This window comes from Pocillopora verrucosa, chromosome 13, assembly GCF_036669915.1.
Source record: "Pocillopora verrucosa isolate sample1 chromosome 13, ASM3666991v2, whole genome shotgun sequence".
NCBI lineage: Eukaryota > Metazoa > Cnidaria > Anthozoa > Scleractinia > Pocilloporidae > Pocillopora > Pocillopora verrucosa.
Genome location: NC_089324.1, coordinates 7,578,943 through 7,602,228, shown reverse-complemented (window position 1 = coordinate 7,602,228; position 23,286 = coordinate 7,578,943). Strand labels below are relative to the sequence as shown.

Here is a 23,286-nt window from a genome sequence, read left to right as displayed (position 1 = left end):
TAAGCCGATTCGGTCCGTTTACTTTCAGTTTGATGGCGTGACAAGAGACAAAAAAAGTAATTTTGATAAATTTCCGACTTTGCACCATGGAGTTTTTTTCCACTAACACATCAACTTCGTGCAGAATTCCAACCGTTATGTGAAAAATATGATTTCCCAATGTCCATTATAAAAGCTTAAATGAAATTCATTATGTTCCTGCCAATGAAGGAAAGATAAGGACAGACGGATATTTGTTATCCCAATTTTAAAGCGGCGCCATCTAATCTACGTAAATGTAATTCGGTTTTGTGCGTCAAACTTTTGTTACCGATGATGGATGTGAGCATGCAAAAATGAAACAATTCACTTTGGCTGTAGGTAACATCCGGTCTCAGTATACATTGTTTTGAAAGAACCGTTGGATTTTTAACACAAAATTACAGTCAAGACTTGTTACAGTACTGAATCGGAGCTTCTGTCTTGAAACGGTAAGCTATTTGTGTTCGATGACTATCTCTTTATGAGCTGTTCATTTTCCAGAGGATCTCGCTTAGCTTCCTATAAGTGATGATCAACAAGTTATACCTCTTTTAGGGAGGGGAGGGAAAGGTGGATAATGAACCGTATCCACTCTTACAAGGAAAAATTTTCGAAAGAATGTACAACATCGGTCATCTATTTGAGTCTCTATATTCTCTTTATTCGGGCAAACGATTTAAACTTGAACAGTTAGTGCACCGGGCGATTAGCCGAATTATCAAAAGTTGAAAATTCTATTTCTCCTGATATTCTCGGGCCTTGTCATATTGACCAAATGATCGGAACAACGTTCCCAGGTTTCCGTAGCTTGTTGCTTTTCTAGAATTTAAAAATTCTTTTTAAATTCTTGAAAAACCCCCTTCTTGAATAGGTCAACTTTTTCCACAGACTATTTTCGTGGATCTCATCGAAACTTCCTTTAAAGAACGAGTGATTTTTTCCTTTTGATGGTAGGTACTGCTGAATACTCTAAATATTCCGGAGGTTTTACTTTCCAATAGTAGGGGATAATTGGGGTGGATATAAAGCCCGTGGGGTGGGTATAGGTTACCCGTTGCCTGAATGCAACGGGTAACTTATCATTTTTATGGCAAAAAAAAAAAAATTAATCACTTTTAAGCTCATTACATTTGCAGTCTATGAAAGGGAACAAAATCTTTGTCCGAAATTTGAGCGATCGCATATTCAGTGCAAAATTATTGACTCCGAAATAAAGACTTTGCCAGATTGGTATAAATTTTATCGATGATTCTTGGCTTTAAGCCGATTCAGTCCGTTTATTTTCAGTTTGATGGAATGACAAGAGAAAAAAATCATGTTGATAAATTCCCGACTTTACACCATGGAGCTTTTTCTACTAACGCACCAACCTTGCGCAGAATTCTAACCGTTATGTGAAAAATAAAATATGACATTAGAATGTCCATTACAAAAGCTTCAATAAAATTCATTACGTTCTTTCCACTGAAGGAAAGACAAAGACAAACAGATATTTTTTATCCTACTTTTAAAGCTGTGCCATCTAACCTACGTAAATGTATTTCGGCTTTGTACGTCTAACTTTTTTACCGATGATGGATGTGAGCATGCAAAAATGAAACAATTCACTTTGGTTGCAGGTAACATCCGGTCTCAGTATACATTGTTTTGAAAGAACCGTTGGATTTTTAACACAAAATTACAACCAAGACTTGTTACAGTAATGAATCATTTTCCAGTAAGTGTGATTTGCGTCATCTTAGACAAAGTTGTAAATAAGAGGAACGGCGGGGTTGATAAGGGTTGTACCCTTAAAAGATAACACATTGATATTTTTCAAGAATTTAAAAATTCTTTTCAAATTCCTGAAAAGCCTTTCTCTGGAAAGGTCAAGTTTTTTCCACAGACTCTTTTCCTAAATCTTATCGAAACTTCCTTCAAAGATCCTTCAAAGGTATTCCTGATTACTCGGAATTTACCGGAAGTTTCCCTTTCCAATAGTAATGGATAGTTGGGGTGGGTCAGGAGCCCATTACTGGGTATAATGGGCTCCTGGGTGGGTATAGGACCCGTGGGGTGGGTATAGGTTACCCGTTGCTAGAACATAACGGGCAACTTATTATTTTTATGACAAAAAGAAACAATATTTACTTCATTTACGCTCATTACATTTGCAACGTATGAAAGGGAACAAAATTGGCCCCTCAAACTGCACCCCATCAAATTTTGTCCGAAATTTGGGCGATCGCCTATTCAGTGCAAAATAATCGAGGCCGAAAGAAGGACTTTGCCAGATTGGAATAAATCTTCTCGATGCTTCTTGGCTTAAAGCCGATTCAGTCCGTTTATTTTCAGTTTGATGGCGTGACAAGGGACAAAAAAATAATTTTGATAGATTCCCAACTTTTCACCATGGATTTTTTTCTACTAACGCACCAACCTCGCGCAGAATTCCAACCGTTATGTGAAAAAAATTAATTCCCAGTGTCCATCACAAAAGCTTAAGTAAACTTTATTGTTTTACTTCCAATGAAGGAAAGATAAGGAGAGACGGATATTTGTTATCCTACTTTTAAAGCGGCGCCATCTAATCTACGTAAATGTGTTTCGGTTTTGTACTTCTAACTTTTTTACCGATGATGGATGTGAGCATGCAAAAATGAAACAATTCACTGTACAGGTAACTTTTGCAGCTACTCAATGTGGGATAATTTCGGTTGGTTGAGCCGTTATCATGGTAATGGTTGGTAATGGATGCCATTTAAATTATTTCTGATCCAGTTGCATTACAAGGGAAGGACCAAATTCCTTTTAAGTCAACTGATGATGTTTGCGCCTAATTTTATCAGTTTGTACTAAGAGAGAGTAGACGGCAGATAAACGTCATAATCTCCAATTATGCCACCTTAGAGTTGCAAATAGCATTCGTCAGAGCTAATTAACTCCTCCCCCCCCCCCCCATCCATTAATAAACGTTTGGCGATCAAGAGCTCTTATCAGAGCTTAGTGACTCCCCGATCTATCAATAAACGTTTTGCGATCAGCTCTTACCAGAGCCAAGTAATTCCCCGATAGCCCAAGAACATTATTGCGATCGGGAGCTCTTATTAGAACTCGTTGACTCCCCGATCCATCAATACACGTTTTGCGACCAGGAGCTCTTATCAGAGCTAGGTAACTTCCCAATAGCCCAAGAACGTTATTGCGATCGGGGGCTCTTATTAGAGCTCATTGACTCCCCGGTCAATCAACGTTTTGCAATCAGAAGCTCTTATCAGAGCCAAGTAATTTCCCAATCGACCAAGAACATTTTGCAATCAGGAACTCTTATCAGAGCTAATTAATTTCCCAATCGAATAAGAACGTTATTGCGATCAATTACGTCATTTCCAAAAAGCCCAAGAACGTTATTGCGACCGGGAGCTCTTATCAGAGCTCGTCGACTCCCCGATTCATCAATAAATGTTTGCTGCTCAGGAGCTCTTATCAGAGCTACGTAATTTCCCAAAAGCCCAAGAACGTTATTGCGATCGGGAGCTCTAATTAGAGCTCGTTGACTCCCCGATCCATCAATAAACGTTTTGCAACGTGGAGCTCTTATCAGAGCTAAATACTTCCCCAATCGACCAAGAATGTTGTTGCGATCGGGAGCTCCTATCAGAGCTCGTTGACTCCTCGATCCATTAATAAATTTTTGCAATAAGGAGCTGTTATCAGAGCTATGTACTTCCCCAATCGCCTTAGAAGGTTATTGCGATCGGGAGCTTTCATCAGAGCTCGTTGTCTACTTGATAAATCAATAAACGTTTGCCACTCAGGAGCTCCTATCATAGCTATGTAATTTCCCAATAGTCCAAGAATGTTATTACGATCGGGAGCTCTTATTAGAGCTCGTTGACTCCCCGATCAGTCAATTAACGTTTTGCAATCAGCTCTCATCGGAGCTAAGTAACTCCCAAATAGCCCAAGAACGTTATTGCGATCGGGAGCTCTTATTAGAGCTCGTTGACTCCCCGATCCATAAATAAACGCTTTTCGACCAGAAGCTCTTATTAGAGCAAAGTGCTTCCCCAATTGACCAAGAACTTTATTGCAATCGGGAGCTCTTATAAGAGCACGTTGACTTCCCGATCAATCAATAGACGTTTTGCAATCAGGAGCTCTCATCAGAGCTAAGTAACTCTCCAATCGACCGAGAATGTTGTTGCGATCGACAGACTTCCAACAGACCGACCAACAGACTTCTTGTGGTTGAAGGCCATTATCAGAGCTCGTTGTATCTCCACCGCATTTTTTCGAGGAAAAAATATCTGCCGTTTATTCTTTTTAGTTTTTTTTATTATTTTCAAAATTACTTGGTATCCAAAGCGAGCATTGCCATGGTAATAGTTAGCCAACCGAAATTTTACCATATTAAACAACTGCTAAAGATACATCGCCCCTGAATTTTATCTTATTTGGTTGAAGATACATCGCCTCTCAACTTTATCTTATTTGGTTGAGTAGTTCTGGATGTATTGCTGAAACGTTCTGGTACGCATAAATGTTTGTACCCCCAGAACTTGCGAGTATGACTGGCATAGCGATGACCTTTAGGTATTAGGCCATTATAATCCGACGTCAAACCTTCTGTATGATGAAAGTGCCACAAGGTCGACTTTCTTTGCCCTCAGTCCTTATACAGGAATATGCTCTCAATAAAACCAGAGATAACTAAAAATAATGTATTTGTGCTAAGCAGAACAATTGTAAGAACTGAGTGGTACCTACTGACAAAAATGAAAGATTTTCTGGTAAGCATAAAGAAGAAGCGGTAGTTTTGGTAGGATGCATAGGGTCGGATGATTGTAATGCATATCCTTAAGCTTTCATACTTTCAACTTTATGTTGATTGTAACTGTTTACCACAGTAGCTTCTTTGTAGTTCAAGCACTCGAAAATTGTAGCAGGCCAGTCTGTAACCTGACTTCCTTTGTGTAGAATTGTGAGACTACAATTACAATGTTGCTATAGTTGTTGCATTACAGTATCTAATGTTATTTGAGCGGCATTCAAAACTCAGCCTCAAGCTTTCATAAGTGCAACAATTGCTGATACCTGTTCCACAAAGGAAACTTTGATGTAAGCAATTGGTCACGAGATTTGTGAGTTTTAAGTAAAAAGTGGGAATCTAAATGCTCCTTTTAAGGGGACAAAACTATTTAGCCCCTCTTATTTCAATTTGCGTCATTACTTCGACCCTCCAATGTTCAAGGGCACATAGATTAATGGTACCCCTTTTGTATTTTGACGTATTTTGAATTAATTAGCATCCACTTGATGCCGAAGGCGGTAATATGAGTACCTTAGCTTGATAGACTAAAACATTAACACATGAGAGTTGTGCAGACCATGTTCACCTTTTTATTTATCCTCCTTTGGGTATTTGCACATCTAATCTAGTCATTATCGTTGTCTCATTTACTCTCATGTCAATTGAATAGGAGAAGATGAAAACGGTCCCCGTTTTTGACACTTACTTAAAACACCTGAATCCAAGAATAATCATGGGGCGATTTTGTCTGACTGTTTTTGGAATTTATCACTGGAAGGGGAGGGAGAAGGGCATTCCTATATACATATGTATATTTACTCGACTTGTTAGTGATCGAGTTAAATACCATATGAAAGAAATAAAAATAAGATCAATAATAATTATAAAAATAATAACAATTTATTTAACAGTTCAACTAGGTGCCTCCTCCCTGTTACAAATAACTAATTAACAATTTTGCATGTTTGCTCCTTTTCATAATTCATGGTGAGGTATGCATGAATTGACTTCCAAGAGGATTCATGCCCCTGCTAATAAAGTACGTTACCTAGTGATCTAAATTATATGTAAACCCCGCTCGTCAGAAGTTCTCCGTACTATAATACAGAGTAATGTTAAATGATACCTGTCTTAACATTGGCTTTCTTATTAGGAAATGCTGAAATTTTGCATTTTAATTCAGATAATATTTTCTTTTTGAGCTCGAGTCAAGTAACATAACGTGGCCTTTTCAGGAAGAAACCAATGAGTCACTCATTATGAACTACGTTTACTTTAATAATAATCCAGTTAATTGCCGAACAAGGTTGAAACGTGGCAAGGTTCCGATTGTTGTGTCTCTCTGCTGTTTAACCCTTTAATACCTCAGAATTACAAGGTTCTAATTTTCCTTGTGGTAACACTCTTGAATCAATAAAAGAAAATATGCGAATGCAAAAAATAATCACCAATTTGAAGATATCTCGATTGTCAAATCGTTCTTTTCAGAACGATAGGAAATGTAAGGAGTAAGGATCAAAATGTAAGAGTGTGGGAGTAAATGGTTAAATAGTAATATTCGATCATATTTTTCCAATCTACTCATGCAAGGTAAATGGCATAATTTCTTTTTATCGTTTCTTACTTTTCTCACCTACATTCACACTGATTTATGAATATCTCCCAGGAAGGATCTTTCGATGTAAAGTATGAAGGACAACTTTTCATGATAGAGAGGACTCGTGCACGTGAACTACGCGTTATTTTCACGTGGTTCGTTCTCTTCATTGGTCAATTCCTAAATAAACACAAATAGTTCACGTAGAGGACTTTGATTTCGATGCAATCGTTATAAATACACTTAAAAACTTTTTGGTACCATGCTTTTCCACAAAATGCTAGGTCACACTTTTTCCTTTTATCTAAAACTAAATTTTTTTGTTTTCTACAAGATTCTGTGCCATCACTATCACGATTCAAAATCACATCAGTTTTTTGCTAGAAGTTTCGTCTACCATGTTAGAAATCAAGAGAACTTTCACCTCCTGTTAGACGCCTTGATAACACGTGATTGGCTTCACCTGATTGGTCATTCGAGGTCATTTTGTGAAGTTCTTCAGAGCGATACCCAAATTACGTGGCGACCGTGAACGTTATAACGTGAAAGTGATGGATAATTTCCATAAGCTTGAGAGGAGTCTAATTCCAAGCTCAACTCAACTCTTTCTTGTTATCGGGGAAAATTATAATAATTTGGACCAAAAATAATAAATATGATATGATTAAGCCCTTAACTTCGCGTAAGCCAACTAATTAATTCACTTGTAATGGTATTTCATTTGCTGACCTACATATCATAGCATCAGAAGTTGAAGACACCATGCCATTCTCCTCTATTTACGAGTTTTTATTTCCTTACTGGTATTTTGCTCTACGGAATAAAAGGTATTCCCTAGGTCTTGTGACTGTTTCTTTAAAACGTAAGAAAGATTTTAAGTGGGACTGCAAACCATTGAACCTTCTTTTTTTTAAATATGAAACTGTCGAAAAGCGAAGCAATTTTAAGATGAAAGAAGAAAGCACTTCGTGAAAACACTGAAAAAATAATTATCCTAATTCACAGTAGCTGTTGACGTCTGACATAAATGAAATATTTGTAAATGGTAACTAAGCGTCAAATCTACTAATGATAGGTACAAAAATAAATTCGTTTTCAACATGAAAGGAGAATTAGCATTTTCGCCGTCATTGAACTCTTTCGAATTTTTCGATGAAATGAAAGAAATAACAATTAAAGAAAAAGAAAATTAATGCTTCTTCGTCATGTTAAACAGTTTCGGTCGAATTCATGTGAATGTACAATTTAATTTCCATTTGTATTGAATAAATAAAATTCTTCCGATAATCTTTTGGTTTGAACTTGGAAGAATATGCAGAATTTTCAATTTAATGGTGTTGTGAAATTTGGTCACCAACAGTCTTGTAAGTAAAAAGCCAATGGCTAAGCAAAGGTCTTTGTGAACGCGAACAAAAAAGGGACAGAAATCTGTCAATTCGTGATTACAAATTCTTACAGTAATGGCTAGTTTAAAAGTTCCATTTAAATGCTAATGAGTGCTTTAACACTAAACATAAAGATCCGTTTTACTTACTAATCGAAGCCATAGATCATTTCAATTCATCTGTTTGATATAATCTCTGAATTTTATATTTAGTTTTCTTTCACCGTTAAATTGGTCACAACTGTCATCTTGAAGTCATTACAGTTTCCCACTGATTGCTTTGAGCGTTTTCGTATAAACTTAAAGTGATTTGTGACTTTAAGTCTTCAATGGTCTCGCATTTTGAAAATTACATAAACATAATCAGGAACACATTTTCAACTTGGAACGACTTAAAATGGGCGATTTTAATCACTCTAAAAATGCTTATGGTAGGGAATGATACAGCGAATGAAAATATTCGTGTTTTTCATCGATGGGAAACGCAACAGTTTTTAGGCAAGATCCTATTTACCAAAGGCTTATTTTTATTTTTTGTTTTCTGCATACTTTTTAATTTGCTAATATCAATTTTTCTTTTCTGTAGCCGTCTACATATAAATTGCAATATCTTGCGTTTACGCGTTTGTTGAAATTGTTTTTTAAAAACGAAATTTTTTTGTTTTGTACGAGTTGTTCGTAGGAGCACGGACTGATGGACGATACCTACTGATTTTAATATGACTGTGTTTTTCCATAACTAATTATTTCAAAATAAAAGAAGAAGAAACATGAGAACATGCAAAAATTATTCGACTATTAAAGGAGAGTTTATGAAGTTGTTGCTGCAAAATACGTCATTGGGTACAAAAGGATTTGTCCCGATGTAGAGATGCCACTTCAAGATATCACTTACAGGCCAAACTAAATGCAACTTTCTCCGTCATATTCCGTAGTGTAGTAACGAATACACTCCTTCACTGGAAGTTTATTGTGGCAAAAAAAACCCTAACCAAAATAAAATACAGGACCCAACGTATTTTTTTTTTTTTACTCTCTTTAGAAATTTAAAGAAATAAATTCTGGACAGATAAGTTTTGAATATTGTCAAGGAAACTTTAAAATTGTGAATTGAAAGGATTGCTATCACCTGGAGTGAGACTTGTGGGTTATCACTAAGATATTTAAAGTTTTGGAAAAGAATGTTTACCCATATTAGAACCCTCTAATTCGTTTACTCAAAGCATACTCCACTAAGCTTCGGCTAGGGGTAGACCTTACGAACTTTTCATATCAGACAGGGAAATTTTCTTTCCTCTGAAATACAGTTCGGTAAAAAAGAATTAAAAAAAGGTTCCCTAGTTAAAGGAGAAGTAAGGTGGTTGTTTATTAAAATGTTCCAAAGAGTAAAACTAAAGCTGGGCACTTCAGTATTATTACTAGCTCTTCTCGCTGCGTTGCTTCAAGAAGGAATACAAACAGTCAGTGCATTTGGGTAAGTGTAAAAACGATATTTTTTTCATTCTTACTTCAGTGTTACTGTATGAAATTTATTGGCAAACTAATTCTTATTTTAGTGAAAAAACCGCCTCATATATCGCATAAATTTCCTCTTGTCAATTTTTGGCTTTTCTGTTTTATTTTCCAATAATTTTAGGAGTTAAACGCATCTAGGATCTATACATTATGACATAAAACTCGCTGGAAAAAGCGAATATTTCTATTTTGAGGGTTTCATTTTATGGGTACGCGAGTAGAATAAATGAACAGAGCAATTGATTTGATGTGGTAAACCCTGTGAATTCACTGAAACAGCGTTTTTTAATCATATAAAAGTTCTTCTGTATATCAAGAATTTGGAAACTAGTATTAATGTCTCGCGAAAATTTGTCGCAAAATTCAAAGCCATTTTCAGGCGCTTCTTATACCTAAGGATAACATATGTTATGCAATAAATAACTATGTTTGAATATCATTCTGGAGTGAATAAACACCCTCGAAGAAGCTTAAATTTTTGTGGGTCGAAATTTTCAGTTGATGAATTCATTATTTCCGAGGGTTTTAACTGATCAGTGAAACGAATATAAAGAGGCTTATTAAAACTTACTGAGCCTCTTCACCTGTAAAAGAAAACTAAAAAAGTCATGATAATATTCCAACCGAGTGAAAGAAACTCTTATCGGAATGAAGAAATTTTTATTGATGCCAGAGGGTCGATTTCTAGCATCATCCAGGTTGCGAGGGAGAAATATATTTTTTCTATTTGTAATTAAATGTTAAATAAATCAACCTTCTTCAGAAAATTCCAACCTTTTATTTTTCGTTCTCTGCGAAAATTCGACTCATCTGTTCTTAACTACCGCATTTTCTTACTGTTACTAGTTATCAGGTTATGAAATTTAGATTCTTGAAATGTTTGTTTGAAAATTTATTCGACATTTTGTCCGCCAGGTATACTTTGGAAAAGACATTTGAAACAGAAGTCGATAGCCTTGTACAACTTGAAAATCAACGATCTTTAAGAAGCCGTAAGTATCGGCGAAAAATATTTTCCTTAGTAACATTTTGCATGGGATGGGACAATTAAGGCAAATGAAACTTCTACCGTTTTAAAATAGTATGAAATTGCTATATATATATACATATATTTATATATATATATATATATATATATACTGTCGAATTTTACTGAAGCAAGCTGTTCTTTTACCCGATAAAAAAATATCTGAGTGGTATGAATTTATCGGATCAAGGGAGGTAACTGCATAATTGCATTTGCAGGTTTGTTTTAAATTTTCAGTTTACATGGCAACCCCTTAGGCAGAGACTTTGAGTGGATTCTGTTTAGCTGAAAGAAGAAATGAGAAAAAAAGCGAAAAAAGTTGTGGAGAAGTTTGTTGTTCTGAGCTTTATTAAGGATATTCTTCTAGATATCTATAGATATATTTTCACAAACATTTTTGATGTTCATGTTGTAGTATCTTTCGATGATACTTACGTTCCTCAATTAGACAATCCCACGAGCTGTTCACGTGAATCAAATGAGACCTTGAGTACTGGTTTATTTCCTAATCATATCCTCTACAGGATCTCCAGAATTTTTAATTATTTTTTCTTAGAGAAAAACGAGAGAGTAGAGTGGCACGCAGGAAGAAACGCCAAACGCTGAGACAAAGCGTTTTGTCAACTCGTTAAACGCCTCTTCTTGTAGACTACTATTTCATTTAATAACCATGTCTCTTGTACGTCCTTTTGAGGCCTTGCTTTGTTACCGCCAGAAACTTTGTCCGTGATAAAAGCGTTAAGATCACGTACAAAACCTTTCCAAGGAACATTGTAATCTTTTGAAGTCAATTTAGGAGAATTGCATAACACATCACGTAGTCAATCGACGACTTTCACTTGCATAGAATGGAGTCGTTTCTTTCCCAAATTATCGTGCGCTAACAGGTCATAGGTTTTCGCCACCTGGGCGGCGAGAATGTGTTGCCGGTTTACAATAGGACCTCAACCCTGTATTGAATGCATGCTGCGAGACCAAATCAAGACAATTGATTCCCAATTTCCTGCAAAAAAAAACTCGAATCTCTCTGAGGGTATCTTGTCCTCCTAATTGGAGCATTCAGTCGGGTCCATTGTTAAACTGGCAGATTATTGGCAGCAAACCTTGACGATGTTTAAGAGAAAATCACCCTTGGGCATCATCCATTAAATTCACAAAAAAACCATAGATAAACTCGATAAAATAATAACGACAAAAACAATTTAAAGAATTTCAGATTGCAATCGGGTACATCTATGGTTTTCTCCTTATTTCAAATGTTGTTCAATCGCTTCCTCATTTTAGAAATTGTTCAATTGGCGTTATCTCTTGAATTTTTCTTGCCTCTTTTCTCTTGGTCGGTGGATCGATTTACGTTTAAATCAATTGGTTAAAGAATGGAAAGTTTGGCGCTAATTTATTCTTAACAGTGGCATCTCTACGAACTTAAATTAAGGAATATATATTTAAAGTGCTGGTAGATACTATATTAGGTGAATAAAATTCAGTTATACCAAAGTCTGAAATATAAATATTAATAAAAAATTAAAGCATTTGAAATATTTGAAACAGTTTAACAACCTTTAACTCTTTTTCGCTGTTTTTTTAGACAGTTTTCTACCAGTTCTCTGTAGCTACCTTATCGCTGACAAACGTTTTAAAGAAGGCTCGATAGTCAATAGTCAAATTCAGTACCAATGGTTTGAAATGGGTTTTTTCAGAGTCTAAACCGATTTTCTTTTCGAAAACAATTTGTGCTGTTTCGTAATAGTTTCATGAGAGTATAGATAAAATTAGTAATCGCCGACGGCCAAAATAGATCGAAACGTCATTGGCATCCAAAAGCAAAGGTCTGTGGATTCGCTTTTAGATGCCAAGTTGTTATTGGTTTTGATATTTTTCCAGAATCTAAATCAATTTTCCTTTTTTTTTTAAATCGCTTTTGTAACCCGCAAAATGTATAATTTCGGAATTTCCAAGATGTGGGAGGTGTTTTAAAGTGGTTCCGATTAAGAAAGAAGGTGAAAAATTGTATTTACTGGGTTAGTGTACAGTCTCAGTCAATCATCTTCATCCAATTTTTTTTGGAATTTTTTTTTCAAATTTTGTGTCAAATCATTCTACTTTTCCAGTGCTTGCTTCATTGTTTGAAATAAAAGAAAAAAGAAAAAATTTTTCATATTCTTACCATGTTTCATGACATAATCGCATAATCCACATCAAAATTAGTAGTCCACCCTACTAATTCTTCCCAGAAGCACGAGTTTGTCCTACTGCCGGGGGTTATCAAAGCGAGAAAGTATCAGTTTGGATGCTCTTCGATATTAGAATGTGAAATAAGCGAGAGTTTTGACATCCTTATTACACTTGGTTCCTCGCATGAAAGTGCGTTACTTTCAGAAGAAAATTAAATCAAACGAGGCTTGTTAAAAACATGAGGCAAGTTAGGGTCTGGGCAGTGAACAACTTCACATTTCAATAGATTTCTTTCGTTGCCCTCTCAACCAGCGAGGTCCAAGATCAGTCGAAAAAGAGCCAGCTAACTGATTTTCCTGGCAAGTTTTGTGCCTCAAACTTTATTTTCTCTGAGCTTTTTTAGAAGATTTCAGAAACATAACTTTTTTGTTGGTTGCTTGCTTTATTTTTATTTTCATATATCTCTGATTCTTCGCATTTCAGATGAGTAGCCTAGAAAAAGCGGCAGGCTGTTTCCGAAGATTTAGACACTTCTATGATACGTGTTTCTATCTTTTGTTTAATTAATTTCTTTGAATTGTTCAGTGAAGATTCTAAAACGTCTGACATGCCTAACTCATTTTACAAACCTTTTTTCGCCAGCAAAATCAAGTTGAATAATTCTATTTTTCGACCTAATTATTTCTCGAATGCATGGAGATATACTGTACTGTCGCGTCGAGTTTTTTAGCAAAGTACGCACAGCGAGGCCTTACAACTAAGAAAACATGGCAACCCATCTGGCCGAAAAAAAAATTGGTCTTGAAGTCAAGGGCATAGGTCAATCCAAGATGCTGCTTTTAGAATCTGGAGAAGCTTTGAGGGTAGAGTATTAAACGCAAATTTCGGTATTTGCTGGCGTTGGGAAAATGTAAAAAAAAATTCATTTTCGTTAACATGTTCGAGTCCAAACTAATTGGATAACTGAAAGCTAAGTTACGGTGAGGTTTCAAGTAAGGAGTTCACTCTACTTCCATTCACAAAACAAAGCTGTCCAAGGCTAAAAATCAAACCAAACGTACTAACTCCAAGTAAGACTGTGTTGCATTTGGAAAATTCTACTGCCCGTTAGATTTTACAACTAAATGTGGACGTCTTGAAAGTTCCATTTTGACAGAAGACCTGGGTACAAATAAATTTCAGATTTTTCCACGAACAGTTGCACAATTTTCTGTTCGTCTAAAAAGTAACGAACGGCCAAGAAGTGAGGTTTCGCACACGCAAGAACTTAAGGTTTGTGCTTCTAACAGCAGTATAGCCCCCTATTGGCATTACTGAGCTCTAAAATTTTATGTTATATCACTGAGAGTGACTGTGGGCAAAATTAAGCGAATCCTGTTTACCTATTTGCAAGATATGAAAATTGTGTGGGGCGGACTGTCAAAGTTCGTAAGTCTAGGACATGGTTGGTAATGCAGTCAGAAAGAGCGACAGAAGGCCGCCAAAACATAGAAAATATGAGTTCAGTTAGAGAGTTCTTTGTGCTATAAAAACCAGAATATACAAAAATAAAGCACTTTTCTGCTTCTAAAGAATTCTGATTTACTCACAGCACGGAGTATTTTTTCTTTCGAACATTCCTCCATTGAAATACCAGTCCTCCATTCAAGGGCTTAATTCAAAAGTAATTTATTTTGTTTGAGAATTGTTTCACTCTCATATTTGCTTTCTGAGCAATGTTCAGGTTATTTTTCTCCTCCCATCCAAGGTAAAAAACGTTTGATTTACTTTACAAAAAAAGTCGCATATGTTACCTAATTGATTGCATAACGGTGTTTTCTTATCATCTTACCTGCCTTGGAAAAGTGGCAAGACTCTAAATGGACTGAATTTTTTAAAAAGGAAAAAACTTCAGCAGAGAGTGATGTCAAGCGGAAGCTTGCAGGGAAATCTTCCGTTTAAAAGATATTACATATAAATAGTACAGTATGGACAGACTTTCCCGTAGTGAGCGATTGATCGTCTCACTTGCTAGTTTTGTGGAACACTAATTTTGAAAGGTTTAACCAAGGTAATTAACAAAAAATTGCAATACGCTTGAAATGTTCTTAACAATATCTGAGACTTAGAATGCTCTTAGTGATATCTGAACCTTTAGTCAATTTCAATTTCGATATTTCCGTAAGAGTGTAAGCACAATTGGTTTAAGGATAAAGAGAAAAGTCCACCCAAATCAGCCTTTTAGCCTTAAAAAAAACATATGTATTCTTGTTGGTAAATCCTTTAATATTGTCTTATCGCCTTCACAGTGGAGGATGCGTCATCGCCACTAAAACCAGAACAGGCATCATCCCTGGCACCAGATTCAGGAGTAAACAAGGCTTTTTTGCTGGAAGCCATTGACAGTATCCTGCGGAAACGTGGCTATTCGGCTAATACCGACCATTGCTTCAGATATCTAGTGCAACTACACCAGAACTGTGACGATAACAACTCTATTTACACTAAAAGAGGCTGTGTAACCGAGTGTAGTAAGTTTTATCGCTGATTTATGGTTCTAACGAAAAACTTGCGCGTACAAAATTACTCTTTCCGCAAAATGTGAGATTCAGAACGATAAGGATTATATTAATATTAACAATGAAAATAATAATAATATGAATATAAATAATATTAATATAAAAAATGATAATAATATAAAAGCATAAAATCTTAAACAGAGAAAGTTACACGTTTGTTCCACTGGTCAAAGGCAATCTGCCTTCAGTTGCCAGAACCTTTTCAGTGATATCTTGTCCAACCAGTGGCCACAAAAACAGACTTATTCGCAAATTTAGGATGACATATTCAGTGGCTCTATTAAGGTCGGTGCAACTTTTTCGAAATGGTATCTTATGTTAGTTATTCAAACATTTCGTGATTTCATCATGGAACTGATTAGAAGCTAAATTCAGATACATTTTTCGAGAATTTCCTTTTTCTTTTAGTACCAAGACTAACAGGAGGTCTTTGTTACAAACTATGGGAGCCGGAGGAATTTGGAGAAGTCAATGTTAAAACTGAAAAGCGCTGGTATTTCAAATCTGATACTCGCTCGTGCTTACAGTTTGATTACGGAGGTTGTCTCGGAAACGAAAATAGATATGCCACTCTGAAAGACTGTCTAGCGGAGAACAACTGTAAGTATGCACTTCATGGTCGCGTGACATTAGTTTGTTCGAAAGTTTGATCACCATTCTTACTAGATTTTTCCTTAGGAGTGAGAGGTAATTTAATCCCTATGTCTATAAATTTTGCCTTTCCTCTATGAGTCATTTACAGAAACATGTAGATCTTTGGGTAGATCCTGTCTAACTCTGAAAAAATGTTCTCCGATTGCTTTTATATCATTGCTTCTCGTTCCCACTTTTTCATGGTATTTTGATTATTAGTATGAGAATAGCTTCAGGTAGAGAAAAAGATTCAAATACTCAAATGAAGGTTCAAAGATCACCTAAATCGATTTTTTCAAAAAGTACCAAAAAAATTCAATAGACGTTATTGAATAACGGCTGTTTCTTATCTTTAAGTATGTACCCACTTTCACGTGCTTATTACTGTAATGTCCTGATTACCGATGCTTTTCCGTCGTTTACAGAATACATTTATTTCATGAATAATTTGTAAGAGAGGGTGACCTTAATTTTTTATATGTCCTAATGTAGTTACAACTATGGCCATGCCTTGAAATTATACCTCACTTTTTTTATCCTGCTTGACCTTCACAGTAAAAGGATCTATCTTCGGCGATGAAGCCATTGGTGGCTTCAAATTTACAGAACCGATAAAGGGGGCGATAAAGAGTAAGTTTTGAAACAATTTTTTTCCTTAACGTAGCGATCATTCCTGGGATCTTTGTAACTCCCAGCAAGGATTACCATGTAATTACATCCTAGACAATCAGCAAATTATATTGTAGGCAAGTGCTTAGACTATTAAAACATATCAGCTTATCAATATGACCCATCTAAAATGCTACTCTGAACTCTGGAAGGAGCTCCATCCACATTCTCCCTTCTTTCAACTTTTTCCTGAAGTTAAGGTTATAACGTAACGTCGACTATCTTTTTGCGAATTCTCAGGTTATGCAACTTGCTCAGTCTTTGGAAACGCATACTTCAACACCTTTGATAACGTGACTTATGCCTTTCACGGCAAATGCGATTACACCCTGGTTCAATTGGAGAATAATCCCGACTATTTGAAAGTAGTCTTAAAAAATGATTTTGGATGCGACCCCACGTTAGCGTGTCAGAAGTCCGTGCTTCTTTTCGCTCACGGCGTCCGCGTTGAACTTGGACCTAAGAAAGGTGGAAAGTTTGATGTCAAAGTTGGAGGCTCTCCAGTCTCATTTCCGTACAGAGATCCGACTGAAGCAGTACACATTCAAGCTCAAGTATGTAGTTATTTATTCGCGATATTTTGACAGGCTCGCCTAGTTCAGCTTAAAACTAGCTTAAATGGGGGCTTGAACACATTGCATACAATCTAAAGGCAAGGCCACAACACCGGGAAATACGTTCCCCACTATCTATTGAAGATGGAGTCTATGCATCTTTAAGGAAAGAAACTACCATCAAATTCCACATTATTTATTCACTACGCAACAAGCTGCCTGAGATTTGTACGTTAGCTGAAAATACCAGTAAAATTCTGCAAGGGTGGGAAAAATTCATTGATTCAAAAGAATCTGGAATGATTTGATGCTCTCGAGTCAAACTAAAACTTTGCATTCAAGGGTTAATAAAGGCCATATACTTTCGCTCCCTCGTAGTTTTACCCAAGACAATCATTTCCCATATGGCCGACCGCAAGATTAAAACTATTTGGTAATCCTCCGGTAAAGTGATAAAAGCTCCTTGAAGGAAGATGGGCGAACTAAATTGAAAGTAAAGAGTAAATTTAGGGGTAAGAGGTAGAGGGACTTTGTCGTAAAGAAGACCATGTTCCTTTGAGATTTCCTTTTGCGTCACATCAACTGACTCAAAATGAGTGATCCACAGGCTATCCTTAAGATACTGTAGAGTGCACATGCAGGCACATAACATTTTATCAATTTAAAGAAATTTAAACTCGCGCCTGTCGGACACTAACAAGGTTTTATAGCCCACGCGGCGCTGCTCGCCTTCTAGGAATTCCAAGCGGGGAAGAATATCTAGTAATTTCATATTATATTGTACTGTGAATGAATAAGCGAGTGCCAAGAAGAAATAATGGCAACAAGAAAATTAGCTATTTCAAAACTCCCTCAGGAAGAGTAATTTTTTTCGTTTCTAGTTTCCATTCAAAGGTGCAGAGCATCATATCCTTGTAACCACAAAAGATAGGGTCACAGTCATATGGGACGGAGAAAGGTCAGTAGACATCCGCCTGCCAGAGGCAGTCAGGTCAAAGTGGGACACGTCTGGGCTGTGTGGAAGTTTCAATGACGACGACACTGACGATCTGAAATCCAATACAAAAAAGTTAATGAAAAAGGTGTACGACTTCGCTAATAGTTTCATATACTCCCCTGGCAACACCCTGTGTAAGTCAGATGAAATTACGATAGGGGACACCTGTGATGAAAACGAGTCTGAGGCGGGAAAGTTGTGCTCAATTCTGGACACTAAAGACTTCGAGGCCTGCCATAGCGTGGTGGATCCTGAAATCTTCAAAAAAATGTGCATATTAGACGTCTGCGCTACTGCCGTCAAAGCACCTCTCTTAGTCGATGAGACAAGATGTGCGATGTTGTCCCTCTACAGTCGACAGTGCAGTTGGAATAACACAGAATTGACCTGGAGATCAGAGAACCTCTGTCGTAAGTAAAACGCATTTTGCAAACGCAAATAAGTCAAGCAGTCAGTCATTTGTTCAGCTATTCTTTCCGTCAGATAATGACCAGTTAGTAAGTGAGCCGGGTTAGACAATAAGTTGGTTGGTCGTTCGCTCGCAACTCAATCAATTAGTCGCTCAAGACTCAGGTCAGCAACTTAGTGAATCGGTCCTTGAGTTTAATTAACATCCCGAACATGTAGACAGTCAGCCATTTGCTGAGTCAGTCAGTCAGTTGGCTGGTTGGTGACAGCTCAATCAACTAGTTACCCAGGAATTTACAAATAATTCGTTCGCTTAGACGAATAAGTGTGCGGTTGCATTTTTAAGCCATCTGAAGAGTGTTGTTTTCTTTCGCCACTCAGAAAAAACCTGTCCAGCAACTATGGAGTACAGCGAATGTGCCAGTGGATGTCCTAGAACATGCAAAAATGTGGACATACTAAAATGCTCCGCTAAATGCCTGCCAGGTTGCACTTGTCCCGCTGAGATGTGGCACGACGGAGAGAAGTGCGTGAAGCAGTCTCAATGCTCCTGTTACCACGATAACACACGTTATGAACACGGAGACTTTCGTTACGAAGATTGCGAAGCCTGGTAAGCTGAACAGCTCTAACGCAGCGTATTTGGTTTTGACTTGATTACATAAATAAATATGAAATAATATTCGAAACTGTTTAGCAAGAATCGGAAGCAAACCATCCGCCTTCTTTAACAATAGCTGAACTCGAGTTATGATGGCAAACAGTGTAAGCTAGTTATCAGCGGGATTTGACCCGAATGCTAAACCGTCCAAGTATTCTTCGTGACCAAGGGAAAAATCTAATACGTTTAAAAGTTCGTTTCTTAAAATATCAAGCCTAAAAGCCAAAGTCGTTGAGTGGTAGTATTTCAATTAAGACGGAACTATTTTCTAAAACGGAATTTGCAACATCTTATATTCTTTAAGAAACATGCAATTTTCAGAAAAAAAGTAAACCATGGCTTCTCTCTGAAACTTTACCTTTACGTTATATTCTGGAGACTCAAATTTTGGGCAGCGAAAATATCCATTCCTTTAAGTAAGCGCCGGTATTTCCAACTTCGTGACTTGTGTTATTCCGTTAGTCAAGTTACCTACTCAACATACCACTAAATGTTCTGGTGAGCTGCAATTTCTACAAATAGATGACGTTGTGTTTAATCCGGGAGAGAGGAAACCCTCGTTTCCAAACGCGTTAAAGAATTTCACTTTCCTCTAAACATCTCTTATAAAAGTATTTTCCATTTTCCAGCAAGTGCGAAGGAGGAAAGTGGACTTGTTTTTCCATTCCTTGTAGAGGTGGGTATTATGTCATATTTCCTATGCTTAAGCTCGTTTGTCTCCTCGATCAAGATTGGAGACTAAAGAACTCAGGCGAAGAGTGGCCAACTGAGAAATCAAAATGATGAATAGGGAATATTATTTGGTAATAAAGTTATTAAATAAAAAACTCTTCTTCATTATCAAGACTTGATTAAGTTTGAACTTGTCGTCATTATGGTGTTTTTTCCTTAGCGAAGCTGCCAGTTTTAGTTTCTTTAAGCGGTGTCGGTTAGTTGCCGTTTACTTAGATCCGTCTTTCTCTTCTAAAAGATTATATAGCTTTGTTGAGATATTGTATTGGTTTTTTTTAGGTCTCAGTTTTGTTTGGTCGGTAGAAGTGATAAAAAACGAGATCGTACACATTTGACTTGAAACCTAGACAAAAGTAGACAAAAATAAGACAAGAAAAGATAACTAAACTAATGCTACAATGAAATAGCACTTGTAAGCTGTTTGAAATGTGGATTTTTTAAAAGGTGAATGTACCATTCTGGGAAGTACCAATATCAAGACGTTTGATGGCCAAAGGTACAGGGTTTTCCCAATGGATTGTGAGTTTCATTTGCTGCGACACTGTCACAACGAACAATCTGAATTTGATATCAGAATAAAAAACACTGATTGCGAGGAAACCATCGTGCGTCCGTTCTGCAATAGTCAAGACATAGATGTTATTTTTGGTGAAAATAAAACAGCTATAAAAATTGTCAGGAAACTCAAATCAGATCCCCAAATCTTTGTAACCCACGGTTCCTTGGATGAAGATATGTCCGTGGAAAACGTTGGTGGAAAGAGTGTAGTGTTGTCCACTCGCTATTTTCAAATGACCGCAACCGATCAAAACCTTTTTTTATCCGTGTCTCCTGATCTACAAAATCAGACATGTGGTCTGTGCGGTACATTCAACGGAAACGGCAACGATGATTTCCGCAAACCCGACAAGGGGGAAGCCGCCACACCGAACGAGTTCTTAAAGAAATGGTTGAACTTCTACGATGAAAATTCAGATAAATGCATGGAAAATCAACTGGGAGACGACCCTGCCCTCGCTAGTCCCACACAGTTGGATTATTGCAGACGGAATTATGAGCTTGAACCTGCAGCCGAAAAGCACGCCTCTATTCTAATTAACGGAGACAGTCCGTTTCAAGCCTGCTGGTCAGAGGTGCCAAAAGAAGTTTTTTACGAAAATGCCGTAGAAGCTTATTGTAGGCACTCTGTTAGTCTATGCGACGTCATAGCCGGATACGCCAAAGCTTGCGGAGATAAAGGTGTTGTGGTGCTCAAATGGAGGCAACGAAGAGAGGTCATAGATCTATGTCAAGAGCGTACGTAAATCTTTTATTTTGATTCTTTTTATGTTTTCATTCTCGTGTTCAAATGAAGGTCCTACACAGGTAACTTCTAAAGATGTTTTCATTTGAAGAGGAGCGAGATTGTCTCCAACATTAAATTTTTCTCATTTTCCCAAATGAGAAGTTAACAACAACAAGTCTTTGCCAAATACGCCAAAAACCTTGAACTCACTCGAGTGCGATCAAATAATTACTAGCTCTTCCAATATCAGTTTGATAAAGAGTTCAACACAAAGTTTGAATGAAGCACAACCGAGTCAGCTCGTTCATGTACATGATCTGCTAAATGGGTTTCTCTGTCCTTCTTTGCTTTCTGCCAGCTTACTTTATTTCTTCTTGCAGCGAGTTGTCCAAGTGATCAAGAGTTCAGATACTGTGATGCAACTTGCCCGCAGACATGTGGGGATCTTAAAAACAAACAAGCTTGCCAGAAGTAAGTCTCACAGCTTTGTAGCTTACAGGTGTTAAGGTTCGCCCCTAAATGGCAAAGTACAGGCAAGGACTTACCTTCTAAGACCAACCTTGAAATTCAAGCGGGTATAGGGTTGAACACAAAACCAGTTACGAAGGAAAAACGATAATTTGTTAATATTTCATGTTCCTTTTGGTCTATTACATTATACTGCATTGTTTATACCATTAAAAAAAAACAAAAAAACAAAAAAAATCTGAGTGGGGTTGACGGTCTACCGTTCATCGACCAAATATGTAAGATTTCTCAAACAATAAACCAATAAACCCTAGTCAGAGGCCAATTAAGTCGCTTGCAGTATCTCAGTTATCTAAAAACCAGCAACGTCAATCAATCCGGCCGATTCAAGCTGACAGATCTGCTAAATAATCTTAAAAATTTGTTAGTTAAATGGATTCAAGGTATGTCATATCCTCACAATTGACATGTCAGCTGCACAAAGCCCATCTGAGCCCTAGTCATCTAATGTACATTTTACGAGTTTGGAACAGCACTGATTACCTTCTGGAAACAAATCTGATGAAGTAAAAGGGTTTTAGCGTACTTGTGAGTATGAGCCTTTGGTCATTGTGCATTTACCTTTCATTTAACGGTCATGCTTACTTAGCAGCTCAGAAACAACTTATTTTCCCATAAAGTTGAGGTAGCAATAAATTCGGCAAAGATGTTATACTCAGGCGTTTCTTCTGAGTCGCAATGACTGTTTACGGAAATACAAAGTTATACATACTCTCTCACCGCCAATACCATAAAAAGGCTAATCAGGGCGGTGGATAGGTAATCTTCATTTACGGAGAAAAAAGCGATGAACAAAAAGAAGAGGTTACCTATTCAAGTTCTTGTTGTAGCTTCTGGTTTTCACTACGAAAGTTTTAGTCTTATCCTACTTCATAATTTCAGGGAAGGGCTTACTCTGCAAAGCTAACCAAACCATAACAAGACCATTAAAATAAAGTGTACAGTACTTCCGCACAGCCCCTCAAAAAAAATACCTTTTCGTTTATTTTTAGCAAGTAAAAACTGCTCGTTTATTTCCTTTCTTCCTTTTCAGTCGTGGATGCATAGAAGGTTGCTTTTGTAAAAAGAACGGCACGGTTCTGAGGGGAAACGAGTGTATTGAAGAAGATGAATGTGCAGAACATCCGGGTTGGTATATTTTACTTTTAAGCATAAAACGACATCAAAGAAAAAAGATTGTAAAAAATAGGGGACAAAAATCGCTAGGAATGAATATCATTAACACATACAATGCATCGTTGTAATGGTATCTCGGCGATTGACCGTTTTCCCTTCGTCACAGGAAATGGCTGTGCATCTAAGTCTCCCGTCTGTGTTTTAAAGCATATAACTTTTTCGATGAAGCTCGAAACCAAATGGTAAATCGTCATTTTTTCTCGTTATCAAAAAGCTTGGTCTTGAGTGTCGAGTTTTCTTTGCCCTGCCTTTGACTTATTTGACAGTTGTTTTAAACGTTGGTCAATTTTTTCTTCTCATAATTTGCGTTACTCTGGTTGTTGGTTATTCCTTGAAAATCATGCGCATAATTTTGGAGCCCTGTTGGCTAAATTCAGTCGATCTGTGCATGCCCGATGTTTGACCGCTATGTTATTCGATTGTTAGATCAAGCCCTTCAGTAGTCACCGTAAACCAAACCCATGCCTTGATTCTAAAATGCAGACTTATGAATTTTAATCATACAGTATTCCCAAAGCACTGAATTTGAAAATGATGCTTTTAATGACATCAATTGACTCATGGAAACAGCAAT

The 23,286-nt window shown here is 37.0% G+C and overlaps 1 protein-coding gene across 1 annotated transcript in view; it reads left to right on the top strand.

Moving 5' to 3' along the window:
- The first annotated feature begins 9,052 nt into the window (after nt 1–9,052).
- LOC131798321 (pneumococcal serine-rich repeat protein-like) overlaps nt 9,053–23,286 on the top strand; it is a 45,028-nt gene continuing 30,794 nt past the window's right edge. Inside the window, exons 1-12 of the mRNA XM_066159940.1 lie at nt 9,053–9,268; nt 10,225–10,301; nt 14,800–15,021; nt 15,478–15,669; nt 16,258–16,332; nt 16,612–16,925; nt 17,807–18,332; nt 18,712–18,943; nt 19,621–19,667; nt 20,168–21,019; nt 21,389–21,479; nt 22,570–22,664. Of these exons, the coding sequence (XP_066016037.1) occupies nt 9,168–9,268; nt 10,225–10,301; nt 14,800–15,021; nt 15,478–15,669; nt 16,258–16,332; nt 16,612–16,925; nt 17,807–18,332; nt 18,712–18,943; nt 19,621–19,667; nt 20,168–21,019; nt 21,389–21,479; nt 22,570–22,664 (2,824 nt within the window). The 5' untranslated portion in view covers nt 9,053–9,167. The remainder of the gene's footprint in view (nt 9,269–10,224; nt 10,302–14,799; nt 15,022–15,477; nt 15,670–16,257; nt 16,333–16,611; nt 16,926–17,806; nt 18,333–18,711; nt 18,944–19,620; nt 19,668–20,167; nt 21,020–21,388; nt 21,480–22,569; nt 22,665–23,286) is intronic.